Here is a 13,018-nt window from a genome sequence, read left to right as displayed (position 1 = left end):
TCCTGTTGCGCATGGTGAAAATTGTAATAGAGGAGATTATTGATGATGACGATGATGACGATGAAAACTCTAATGAGGATAAGGAGGAGGTAATAGAGGAGATTGATGATGATGATGATGAAGACTCTAATGAGGAGGAGGAGCCCGATAGTGTAATTTTGGATTCCATGGAGACTTATGAGCCTATTCCAGCAACTAAATGTTCCATTAAGGCTTTGGAGAAGGTTAGGTTTCAACAAGGGTTGAACTTGGTTCAAGAATGCGTCATTTGCATGGAAGAGTTCCATACTGGTTCTGAAGTCACTCGCATGCCGTGCTCGCATGTCTATCATGGAGATTGTATTGTTAGGTGGCTAAAAACGAGTCACATCTGTCCCTTGTGCCGATACCCAATGCCACATGACGGCCTGTGGAGTCCCAGTATTAGTGACTATGGGTCCGTTTGGATACAGCTGAAAACTGAAAACTGAAACTGAAAACTGAAAAACACTGTAGCGAAATAATTTTTAAATGTGTGAATAGTATCGTGGGACCCATTTTTAATGAAAAAGTTGCTGAAAAGTGAAATTTGTGGGTCCGTGAACAGTACACGATGTGCTGTGATTGGTCCAAAAAAATTTGAAAAGTCAAAGTTTGCGGCTACTGTTCATTGAACAGTGCATGAACAGTAGCCGCAAACCCAAAACGCGTGAAAAAAAAAAAAATAAATAAATAAATGAAAAACGCAGACGCTGGATTGGGCGAAAACGCCCAATCCAAACGCACTCTATGTCTTTATGTGTATTATCCTTTCGTTAGTGTTATACGTATGGGTTAGAGCATTAGCAAAATTGCCAAAATACTATTTTTAACATCACAAACTACAAAAATTTTGTTACATTGATGGTGTCATATCTCAAAAAAACTTTTGACAACTTGCTACTAGTTTACCGTTGCAAATTGCTATTTACTTCTAATATTTTACCAGTTTTTGTTGCTATTTACTTTTATTTTTTTATAATTTTCTATAAAAAATTTTTTAAAATGAATGCTTAATATATGTCCTAAAGGCCCACATTAGCCCGAACCTTTTTTTTATTCTTTTTCTTCATCTCCTCTCTCTCTATCGTTCCTCCCCTTTGCTATCGACTACTGGACTTCTCAGCCTCAAGCTTTCTTAATGTTGTCCAACCTATGCTATGTTTGGAAATTTGGAGGAAGAGGAGAGTAGAGGGAAGGAGAGTAGAGGGAAATGGTTATCCTTCACCTTATTTGGATGTTTTTAAAATTAAGTAAAGGGGAGAGAAATAAATAGTCTTTTCATAGTTTATAATTTTGTTAATATGGTAAAGGTAAATTTGGTAATTCATTTGGTTAAGTATTTCTATACTCTACTCTCCCCCTAAATCTCTCCAATTTGGGGGAATTAAAAATGAGGGGTTAGAAGTAGTTAAAATCCCTCCAAATCCCTCTCCCTCCTCCCTTAAAAAACATCTAAACAAAGTAATTTAGCCTACTCTCCCTCCCTCTACTCTACTCCCCGTCCGTCCAAACAAGCTATTAGCTTCTCTCCACTAAATTCTTCAGAAACCAGATCTACAACTTCAACCTACTACAAATTAATGATATTAAGGCCTTCTATTTATTTTTATTTTTTTGACAACTTTCAAGGAACTAAGAACAAGTAGAGAATGAACTTTATTTGGATCTCATAAATTTCCACATGGATCTCATACAATGAAACTAGGAACTCAAACCTTCGGTTGTGAATGGCCTCTGTCAGCTCTCTTCTTATTAACGGATAGTCCACCTGGTAATGTCTCCTTGCTGGCAAAAAAAAGAAGAAAAAAAAATCCAGTAAACCAAAAAGAATGGGTCGGCTTGTGGTGGTGAGTTGTGATCGTTGATCGGCCTATAGTTTGTGTGGTTTGTGTGGCCTGTGATCGTTGATGTGTTGGTGGATTTTTGCCGTTGTTATCTCTTCAAAGAAGAGAGACAGACAGACAGACAAATAGGGAGGAAGAGAGAGAAAGAGATGAAGAATAAATAAAGAATAAAAAAAAAAGATAAAGAAAGAATATTTAAATGAAATGTTAAAAAATATATAATTATTGATGTTGGGTGTATTATAAAATGGTGTGTTAAAATAAATAAAATGAATTTTTGAAATGCTAAAAGCTAAAAAATTTTACTTCATCAATGCTAATGCTCATTTGTTCTAAAGCTTTTGAAAGCTATATATGTAGGTGGTTTTATCATCAATTGTTGTTCCCATTTTATCCTTTTTCATTTCTATATACCCTATTAATTCTTCATTTCTAATTTTTTGTTGGCTCTTCATTTCTTTTTTCTTTTTTTCTTTTATTTTTTTGTACACATAGATATCACATGGCAAAATAAATTGTGGGAAATAGATATGAGTGGAATTGGTGAGGAAAGTGCACATTACATTGGGGTGTGCATACTAAGGGGGTGTTTGGTTCACCATGATATTACATTAAATCGTAATATTACATTATTGTAATCTTACATTGTTTAGGAAAGTGGTGAGATTAAGGTGATGTGATATATTTTGTAATTTTAGATTATGGTAATGTTAGAAAAAATAAAATAAAATAAAAAAACCTTAATGTCACATCATCGTAATGTGTATTACATTAAGAGCACATCACAGCAAACCAAACACCCCCTAAGATGTGTGCACTGGTCATTATCTAATACTAGTTTGGGTTGCACGTGCCGCCCTTTTCATGAGAAAATTAAGATGTAATTTTTTTAGGAAAAAGTACAAAGTCATGTACTTAAATTTAAAATAGTTTTTTAACATATGAATATATATTTACTATGATAATTTCTTAGAACGTATTTGCTAAATGCAATATCTACTCGCTAAAAAATTCTACTAAGAATGATAATGAATGTCATTATCATTCAACAATAAATAACTAAATTTTGATAAGACATTGTAACAATATATAAAATTTCATAATGAATGATAATATATACTACAATTGAAACTCTTAATCAAATGAAATACTTGCAATCATCTACAATGAAGATTTTGTTATCCATGGATACTTCTCTCTTTATTTTCTTATTTTATGAGCATAACTATGATGTTTAACTTACTTAATTTTTAATATGAAAAACTCTTTTAAGCAAGAAAATAAATTAAAAAAGAATAAGATAACAAAAGACATATGCCATCAAAGTTTCTATTAGATCAAATTTTAAGTATAAAAGATTTAAACTTACTAAATTTGTGTTTTCTAAGTAACAAATAGAACACTATATATCACTTTAGGGTCACATTTTTCAGGCCAGGCCCAAAATGCGTGGGACCTTAGACTAGTGAGCCCAGTACAATGAATTTGTAGAGAGTGGGCCAAAAAGCTAGGGCTTTAGTGTATGGACAATGATCATCACGGTGTTCTTTACGATCAAGTTGAGACAAACTGGATTTATCTGAGAGGATTGGTCCTCGGCACGGTCTGGGGAGCCTTTTTTGGTGCCTCTGGAGTGTTGGGGGGTCTCCACCCCGCCTCTCTGTCTCTTTTTACTCCCTTTTTATAGTAGTTTTCTTCCTCCTGAATGGGGTCCCTAGGGCAGGTACTTGTCCCATCAGCCATTTCCTCCAGTTGTTAGGAGTGGTTGTAAGGACAAAGAAGTATGGCCGTGTCAGACACAAGGCACTGAATGCAATAATGGCAGTCTTTTCTTTAGGCACTTCCGTTTTCTCCGTTGTCCTTTTCTGCTTTAGTACTTTTCCTGCTCCGTGGGACGATATGGAGTGTCACTACCAGTGGCAGGTTGCCTCCTTTATCCTCAGCTACATCCATGCCGAGAATGATTCTCCCCATGGTCGAAGAAGGGCTTTTCCTTGGACTGGGCCCTTGGCCCAATGTAGGCATCAACATGGGCCTACTGGTCTTTTACCCCCCACAATCACTATCATACTTTCCAAGCATGACTACCAAATAAAATTCAAAATACACTAAGAAAATTTTTGGGACATTAAAATTCAGTGGGGTGTATTTTAGACATTTTCACAATAGAATATTTTAGAATCATAAGATTTTGTTAGGGTTTATTTAAGAGTGTAACAGTTGGGGTATATGCTGCTTTACAAAATATAAAGAAGGAAAATTTTCAACTTTAGTTTAGGGAAGGAATGAAACTGCCCCAAACATAAAGTGTGAGAGTGCTTTTTTGCCTCTGTGTGTGTGTGTGAGTGTGAGAGTGCTTTACTGTGCATAAAACAATGAATTTTGACTCAACAAATTGACTACTCCCAAAAAAAAAAAAAGTCTAACATCATAACAAAATTTGACGATATTTTTACAATACCTTTATTTTTAGTTATAGTGGATTCTAGTCTAATATTTTATTTTAGAGCAATGCTATGTCCACAATAATTTCAAAACAAATTTTAGGTGACAAATTGCTACTGGTTTTAAACGGAAACTACCACTTTAAATTGTGAATTAAAAACAAAAAACTAGCACAAGAAAATTGGGCGTGAAATAATGAATTTTGACTCACCCAAATTGACTAAAAAATAAATAAATAAATAAAAAAAGAAGTCTAGGAACACAACAAAATGTCATAATATTTTCACAATACTTTTATTTTCAACTATGGTTGGTCCTAATATGATATTTTATTATTTTATTTTAGAGAAATGTTACCTCTACAACATTTTCATAACAAATTTTCAATGACAAATTGTTGTCGGTTTTAAATTGGGCCCATTATTGATATCACTTCATTATTCATCAATAATACATTGCCACTTAGAATTTGTTGTGAAATTATAGTAAAAATGTTGTGAGCATAGCATTTTTTATATATTTTATTTTGATCTATAAGGAAGTGAGATCTCAGCAATTGTAAAAATATTATGACAACAATAAGATGTTATAATATTTTCACAATACATTTATTTTCTATTGTAGTTAGTCCCAGTCTCATATTTTATTATTTTATTTTGAGGTATAAGAAATTAACACCTCAATAATTGTGAAAATATTATAAAAATATTTTGAGTCAGTATAGCAATATTGTGTCCGCACATATAAATATTTAAAAGAAAAAAAAAACAAAAAGAGCACAAACTAAAACACTGGCATTCTATTGTATCCAAAAAAAAAAAACACTGGTATACTATGAATAAAAAAAATATATAATAATAATAATAATAAAAAAGGGCCAGCTCAAGCAAAACGGTGAGTTTTGCCTCAACCAATTAAATAAACCAAAAATTACTGTAGATTGAGGCTATTGGCACTTTTTATATAGTTATAATTAGTAGATTTAATACAGAGCATCATTCATCATTATGCATGATGCGGCACCTTGGTATGAGAAGCTCCTCGTTTATCCTAGCAGCGATTTGTAGGGATCACAAGGCAGAATTGATGATTGCAACATGGACTACTTGTGGGTTAAAGCACAAGTAGCTCTAGCTGCTAGTAGCCAGTAAAATGACAATAGATAACGGAGTAAAGCAATTATTTTAGGAGATAATAGTACGATTTTGCCCATTTTTACATTTGAAAGAGATGGTTACTGTGCAATAATTCTCTTACACTCGTTAATATACATCTTCCATACTCGTCAATAAAAAACGAGTACATCATACAGAACATAATAGACACTCTGTAATTCAGCAAAAAATTAATAGACACTGTGTAGAGTGTATAACAATTTCCCCCAGTTGATGTTGCCTTGTTGGCTAGTCTTGATGCAGCTGGAACTATGTATGAGCGCTTCTGCTCTGGTGTATATGTTTGCTAGTTAATGTATACTGCCTGATTACCCAAAAAAAACAAAAAAAAAAAACTAGTGTGAAACAATCATTTCCACATTAGGAAGACTACCCACGTAGTGAGAGGCTGAGAGCAAGTAACTATCTTGTCCAAAGAAGTAGCATAATGGGCAGTTTCTCGTGATTTGCTAGAAATGCTCAATCTCTCCCATCTCCAGCATTACAAGGACGACGTCTAGATAGGATTTTTCTTTAAAAGTTCTCATATCACTAGACAATTTTTCTTAAAAATATATAGAGCAAATTAAGGAGCTTGAATTAAAAAAACAACAGGACAAACGCTCAAGCAAAGAGCTAGAATTCGAAGAGTTGCATTAAATACAAACAAACTGTTTATTTACGTTAAAAATCAGATGGCACCCGACAGCCTTGATATCAGAATATTGGCAGCTAGAAGAAAAGGGGTCCAACAAGCGATTCTTCTTCTTCTTCTTCTTCTTTCCCGTCGCCCGTACCACTGCTAGAACAAGGTTGTGAATCTACCATTCCCATGAGCTTTCTCTTTTTATAGTTAGCTTTAAAACAAGCCTGCCTAAGCCGCTTTGTATTGTCCTCAAGTTGTGCATCTGGGATTTCCTCTAGCAACTTCCTCTCCCCCTCTAATATCTCAATTGCTTCCCTCAACTTCGCTTCACTTTCTTCCCCTTCCTCTTTAGCCAACTCCTGCGTAACCCACACATTAATTGAAGTAATAAACACAGACATGCATCAACACTGCTAAATGTACCAGAAGTTCAATCAACATACATCACATACGCTATATGAACTATTTTTGGGTGAATTATTACTATATGTCCTAGAAGTTCAATCAACAACACATTCATTATTTTTATTTTAGCTGCTAACACTAACTTAATATTATTAATACTTTTTTTTAGATACATTTAAAGAGGGTAAGGATTAAATCATGAATATCTCTATTAAAAACAAAAACAAAAAAAAAAAAAACAAAAAATCATTAACACAGAGAGAGAGAGGATACCTGCACATTCTTGATTAGCGTTTGGAGGCTCATTAACTTTCTGTGTGGCCACCTACGAATACCCAACTCCCTACACCTTTTCTTCAAAAGTGTTAATCCCACGTTAAGTTCTTTTGCTGCTTGAGTTATGGGCATGTAAAAGTATTGCGAAATAGTTTCCTTAGACAACAATTTAGAACTGCTGCATCTCTCTTCTCTGCACCTCTTCTTCTTCTTCTCTTTGTTCACTTCCTTGCCCTTTTTTTCATTGTTACTCGACATTATTAAAGCCTGGTTCTGGGGCTCAAACCCAGCAACTACGTCATTCCAAACTTCAGGCCGATTTCCACAACTAAAGAAAAAGTCATCTGCCACATAATCCAGAAACTATTGAAAACTAATACGAATAATGGAAAAGCAATTGTAAATTTTTAATATATATATATATATACACATTCATAATGTGATTTAAATATTGTGTTGATCACCTTGAATAGTTGTGGTTGGTTCAAGATCCAAGGATGCATAGAGAGGGTCAGTAGGGAAACTCGCCATCAAAGGAACAGCATCAAAAAAACACTCTTGCATGGGCAATTCATATTGCCAATCCAGTGAAGAATATCCACTATACCACATCAAATATTTAAAAATCAAAACCTGGGTTTGCAATTTGATTACTTATTTAAAAATAAAAAATAAAAATAAGAAGAATCAAAACATTGAACCCCGAATGTTACCTTAAATCCACTGAGGGCATTTGATTTGAAAAATGGAGAGGTTCTTCAATATCATAGACCAGTTCTTGCTTAGACCACCAACCATTGAGTGTTTGACTTCCCATTTCTTGAGAGAGGATATTGTGATGAAGAAGACGAAGGGAAAGAGGGAATGGATTTTCTTGTTTTCAGGTGTGAGAGAGTAATTGCAACTTTGTATGGGAATAGACACATATATGAATGTAGGCAGCAATGGGAATATATACCATGAACCATGCATTAATGGGTAATTATCAAATGCAAAACTAAGATTTAATTGGAGAATGTGCGCCGGCCATGCATGAATGAGTGTCCGTGTGTGAATGTGTGAGTTACAATGAAAGAAATAAATGATATTTTGATGAACATCAAACTTAATTACAGTTAATAGTACATCCAATTTAACCTTCTTTCTTTTTTCCTTCGAAACAAACACACACAAAGAAAAATAAAATGATTTTTAAAACAAAAACACACCACAATTAATAGACATAACACGGTTAGATACCATCCAATTCTTTATTCTACTTGAGTCACTCCAATCAATAAATTAACCTCATTGGATTTTTTGTCAACTGGATTAAGCTACCAAATACTGAAATGTATTTTAAAAGGACTTCAGGATGATCTGCATGCGTGCCACGTTAATTAATTCTTGTAGGATATACTGATATATATATAGTAGCTAGGTTGGACAAGAAACCGGGTAGAGTGTAAGCGTGAATCGCAGTTTTATCTTAAGGCACAAAAAACCTTGGGACTACTCCTCACAATGATTAATATGATATCCCAGCCGACTTTTTTGATCCTTTTAATTAATGCGTACTCATGATTAAGATTTTCAGTTTTTTTTCTTTTTCTTTTTTTCCCATATTCAAGTTTTGAGATAGAGAAGTTAACGACTGAGTTTGATACTACTCTAGAGTTATTATCATTATCATGTAACGTACCAATTTTCAATTACTTCTTGGAGAGCTTTTTATTAATCATTTGTTTTCCATTTCATTAGAGTTTTAAAGAGAACTTAGTGGGGGGAGAGTTACAAAACTTACAGTTCAAAATGCTCTTTCTGATCATTACTGCATTCCAAAATTAACATATTTATATATACAAAAAAATTGACTTCCTGGCCCCCCCCGAAGATTTTGTGGGAAATAAATACTATATTATTAGTTTATTACTCCTAAATTTCAACTTTTAAAAATGATTTAGAAAAAACTCATGAAATTTTTGAAATTTTTTTCCAAAAAAATGCAATTTGACCTATGTTTTTAAGCCCATAACCTCTCCAAATACAAACAAAGAGATAACTTTTAAAAATCCTTACATACCTCTCACAGCTGCTGTTTACCAGAGAAAAAATAAAAATAAAAAATAAAAACCCCTTATCGTTAGCTCAATTCTGCCGATGTTCCTTGCAGTCCGAAGTCCGATGAGCTCCAGTCAATCGAATCTGGCCTCCGCTGGGCTCCTTTGGTATTTCCCAATGTGTTTGTGTTATATGTTACTTTTACACTCTAGTAATTTCCACTATCTTCTTTTCATTGATTAAAAGTATATGATGGTTTACAGCTTGCTTGCACTAGTAATTAAAATTATTTTAAATTATTTTATATTAAATTATTCTATTTTATTTTATTTCCTGATATGATAACAGTGGTTTTGCACATATATATATATATATATATAATAATATTAAAAGTGTTGACGTACAATTTATGTGTCATAATTTTTGTTACATTTCTAAATTTATTCGCTGTGGGTATTAGAAAAAATATAGTTAGTTCATGTAAAAGTGATTATCCATCACTTATTGTCAACTACTTCATTAAGTTGTCGCAAATGTTTTAGTAGTAGAAAATCTTTATTTATATACACTATACTCTTTAATAAAGATATTGAGATAAATTGTTTGATTATATACACTATACACTTTAATAAAAAAAATTAAAAAGATATATACTTAGATTAAAATTTAATATTTATGTTTTCAAAGTATTGATAATAATTATGAGAAAATTTTAATAACATGAAAGATCGCTAAAAAAATTAATTATTACTAATTTGGAACTATGAAAGAATGTAGGATACAACTTTATATAGTTATGGGTGAGACAAGAGGGGTTTATTATAATTAGCTTGGCTTCCTCTAACAAAAATTTTTGATTCCATCACTGATCTCTTTAATGCAAATTAGTGGTGGATGATTAATCACTATTGCATTACCGCATTTTTATTTTTATTTTTTAGAAGAGCATTACTGTAAATTAGTGGCGAATGATTAGGATTTTTTTTAAAGCTTGGGTTGGATCAGATTTACTCAGGTTCATAATTTTCAACCAAATCCAACCATGTTATTGATGGTACAAAAATATATGAAATTTTTAAATTTGTAAGATTAATTTATTTTGGATTTTGGATCTTAGTTTAATTTTTTTATCAGAGATATTTATTAAAGTTGAAATACAATTAGAATCTAAATCAAATTTGAACTTTTAATTATAGTCTAATTTTGAGTCACATATTCTTTTTTTTCTTTCTTTTTTTGAGAATTTTAATTTTAATTTTTTTAATTCTAGTGCCAAGTACAAAAACCAAAGGGACTACAATATCATTACACATATAAACCATTGCTTTGGGATTTGGGATTCGATAGTTTTAATTTTTAAATATCTATAATTTTATATCTTTATTTATTTTTTCATGTTTCATGAGATATGATGCAACATGAGAGTATATTATCTATGATACCACTTAGATAGGTCACAATACATCACTGAGCAAAAGCTATGACCAACTACTGTTGCTGGCTATTGAAGACAAAATCATTTGGTCTCTAGGTATTTTGATAAATAATTTTAAAATTATTGTTTAGAATGCAATTACTATTTTTAATATACGCCAAATTTAGCTTCACAAAAAAATTATATATATATTTATATTCTTAATAGCAGTTTATCTCACTGACTTCTACCTTTTTGAGTGCTTGGTAGGTATACCAAATGATGTCTTCATGAGTTAGAAGTCTTGTTAAACCAAACATAATTAAGATTGATAAATAGTAATGATTCTCTTATATGATTTTGAGTGATAAAAAAATTCTTTTTTAGAGCACTACCAAAAAAGTATTGTGGGGACCGGCCCAAAATAACAAGCTGGGCCCTAGGCCCGTCCAAGGACGCAGTCCATCCGAGGAGCCAGCGTAACTCAAGCAATCCTTATTCAGGCCCACTAGGGCAAAGAAAACATGTCCGAGGATTAATTTCTCCTCGGATACTGTAAAATCTGGAGTAAAGGTATATCCAAGCCACTACATTCCATCTTCTAAATACGTAAAAAGGAAGGAAACCCGAAATATCTCAGCAAAAACTGCCACCACCACATTAAATGCATTACAACCACTCCCCTGGCCGCATTAATGTGGAGAAGACTCCTGAACAGTATTACCTTGGCTACCACAACTCACAAAGAATTGAGAGAGGTGTCTGATGGGACAGATGCTCAAGTGGGGGTTTGGATGATCAACAAGTGTAAAGCCCAGATGATTGGAAATGGCCTATATAATATGTAAAAGTCCCCCAAGAGAGGGGAGCGAAAAAGAAGAAGAGAAGACTGTATCCATTAATCAAGTTTTTTAGCCCTATCACTCCTGGGGATCTTTCGACACAGTGGCATTTGCTCTTGCTCGTGTATTTCCTTAACCCATACAACAAACCATTTAAACTTACTTAAACCTAGTTCTTAAACCCATACTCTACAAGAATTCATTGTGTTGGACTTTTTGGATCAAGACTTGAACAACAAGGACCGGGCCACCGAACTGTTCATCTACAAGTATTTTAAGAGTTTTAAATATTTCTAGCAATTGTTCGAATTAATTTTAAATGTAACTATGCATATGCGTGGGATTACAAGCTAATTTGATTTATTTTGGTACTTAATTTTAATGAGATTGGAATATTAGGTTTAATTGTGTAATTTGCAATAATTTATTAAATAATTAAATTAAATAGTTAGATGGAAACCTAATTTTAGGCCTAACAAAATAGTATCAACTCGATGGCCCAATCCAATCTGATCCTTACATGTTGGGTTGGAGATTTCTAAGTCCAAAGAAATTAAGTTTAATTGAAAAATACCCAACTCATCCCTTACCATTAGTTGGGCATGCCTCTTCCTACACTTTGCATATCTATTATGTTCTTGAATTGTATCAATCCCTATGCAACTTCAAACAATTAAAAATTGAGTTTGCATTGTTAGAATAATGATATTTTAAATTCATTATTTCATAATTAGTAGTTTATCATGAAGTGGGCATGAGTTTGAACTCAATCCCTGATTAAATCCATCATTTCTTATCAAATTTAGCTTTTGAGACAAGTATTACTTTATCATGCACTATCATCCATAACAGAGAAAATGAAAACCTAAAAATCCACAAGATTGTTGCAAAGATAGAGGAGGTAGTTTAATAGGAGACATTACGTGATAGGCTTCTCAAGATCTTTGGGAATAACCATTAGTGTTGCAGTCGAATTGTTTGCCTTTCAAGATGGGCCTTCTACTTTTTCCGTTAATTACTCTTCGAAGAAGTTTATTTTTAATCGGCTTATTGGATTTTTTTTTTTTTTCTTATTCGACTTAAAAACAAATAATTTGAGAAAAAATACAATTGCATCTTAAAAAAATTAAACACTCAAAAAGTTGTATATAAACTAAGTAAGCTGAATAAACCAGTGTTATTAGTTCCATTCCATCTCATCCGAAACATTGCTCTTTTTGGTAATAGTAGCATATCTCTTATATGTTGTATGCTAATACCATGTATGTTTCAATTTAGCTCTAAATGAAATCCCCTTTCTACTAACATTAAAGAAGCAAAAGCTATTACCAAAATTAGTGTCATAGGACCAAAATGAACAATTCGTTTCCCATGACATTATGAACTTCTATAAACTTTTTTCATAGTCCGTAGAATGAACCAATTCAATGGTGTTACATATCAATCCCTTAATTATTTACCTTCAAACAGAAAGATATAATACAAGCTTATGGCCTTGAGACAACATTTTCTGATGTTTCTAACGAAGATGTCCAAAGTTCAAATCCCCCTCTTCTTATACAAAGATGTAATTTAAAAAATAATAAATAAAAAACAAATATAAGACATGGAAAAATTCGATAAATTTTAGAGGTTCATCATTTACTACAACCAAATCTATGATAATTCAGTTTTATCATGGTCCACAATGCAACATTGATGTATAAAATATTAAAATGTCACCAAGAGCTTTGTAGATCAACTTGTTGGCATCTCCTAGTGTTTCCACAATTTTTTTTTAATGTATACAAAAATGTCACATAGCAAAGGTTTTTTTTAGCCAAGTAGTATCATCCTATTTTAGCAAAAATAAAATAGTAATATCCCTCCCAACAAAGATTGTAGTCATTAAGATTTACCTGTTATGGGTGGTTTGCAGGAATTAAGTTTCT

At 32.5% G+C, this 13,018-nt stretch overlaps 1 protein-coding gene across 1 annotated transcript; it reads right to left on the bottom strand.

Annotated features, from left to right (window-relative positions):
• Positions 1-6,196: 6,196 nt before the first annotated feature.
• On the bottom strand, positions 6,197-7,608 carry LOC115964427 (protein RKD2-like). Its single transcript, XM_031083737.1, has 4 exons — positions 7,505-7,608; positions 7,256-7,392; positions 6,789-7,135; positions 6,197-6,469 (listed from the first exon to the last, which is right to left on the bottom strand). Exons 1-4 carry the CDS (start codon positions 7,606-7,608, stop codon positions 6,197-6,199), a joined length of 861 nt encoding a protein of 286 aa, XP_030939597.1.
• Positions 7,609-13,018: the final 5,410 nt, after the last annotated feature.

The sequence above is a fragment of the Quercus lobata genome, chromosome 10, assembly GCF_001633185.2.
Source record: "Quercus lobata isolate SW786 chromosome 10, ValleyOak3.0 Primary Assembly, whole genome shotgun sequence".
Lineage (NCBI taxonomy): Eukaryota > Viridiplantae > Streptophyta > Magnoliopsida > Fagales > Fagaceae > Quercus > Quercus lobata.
The sequence above is the reverse complement of the archived record's forward strand: the minus strand, read 5'-3'. Positions and strand labels throughout refer to the sequence as shown.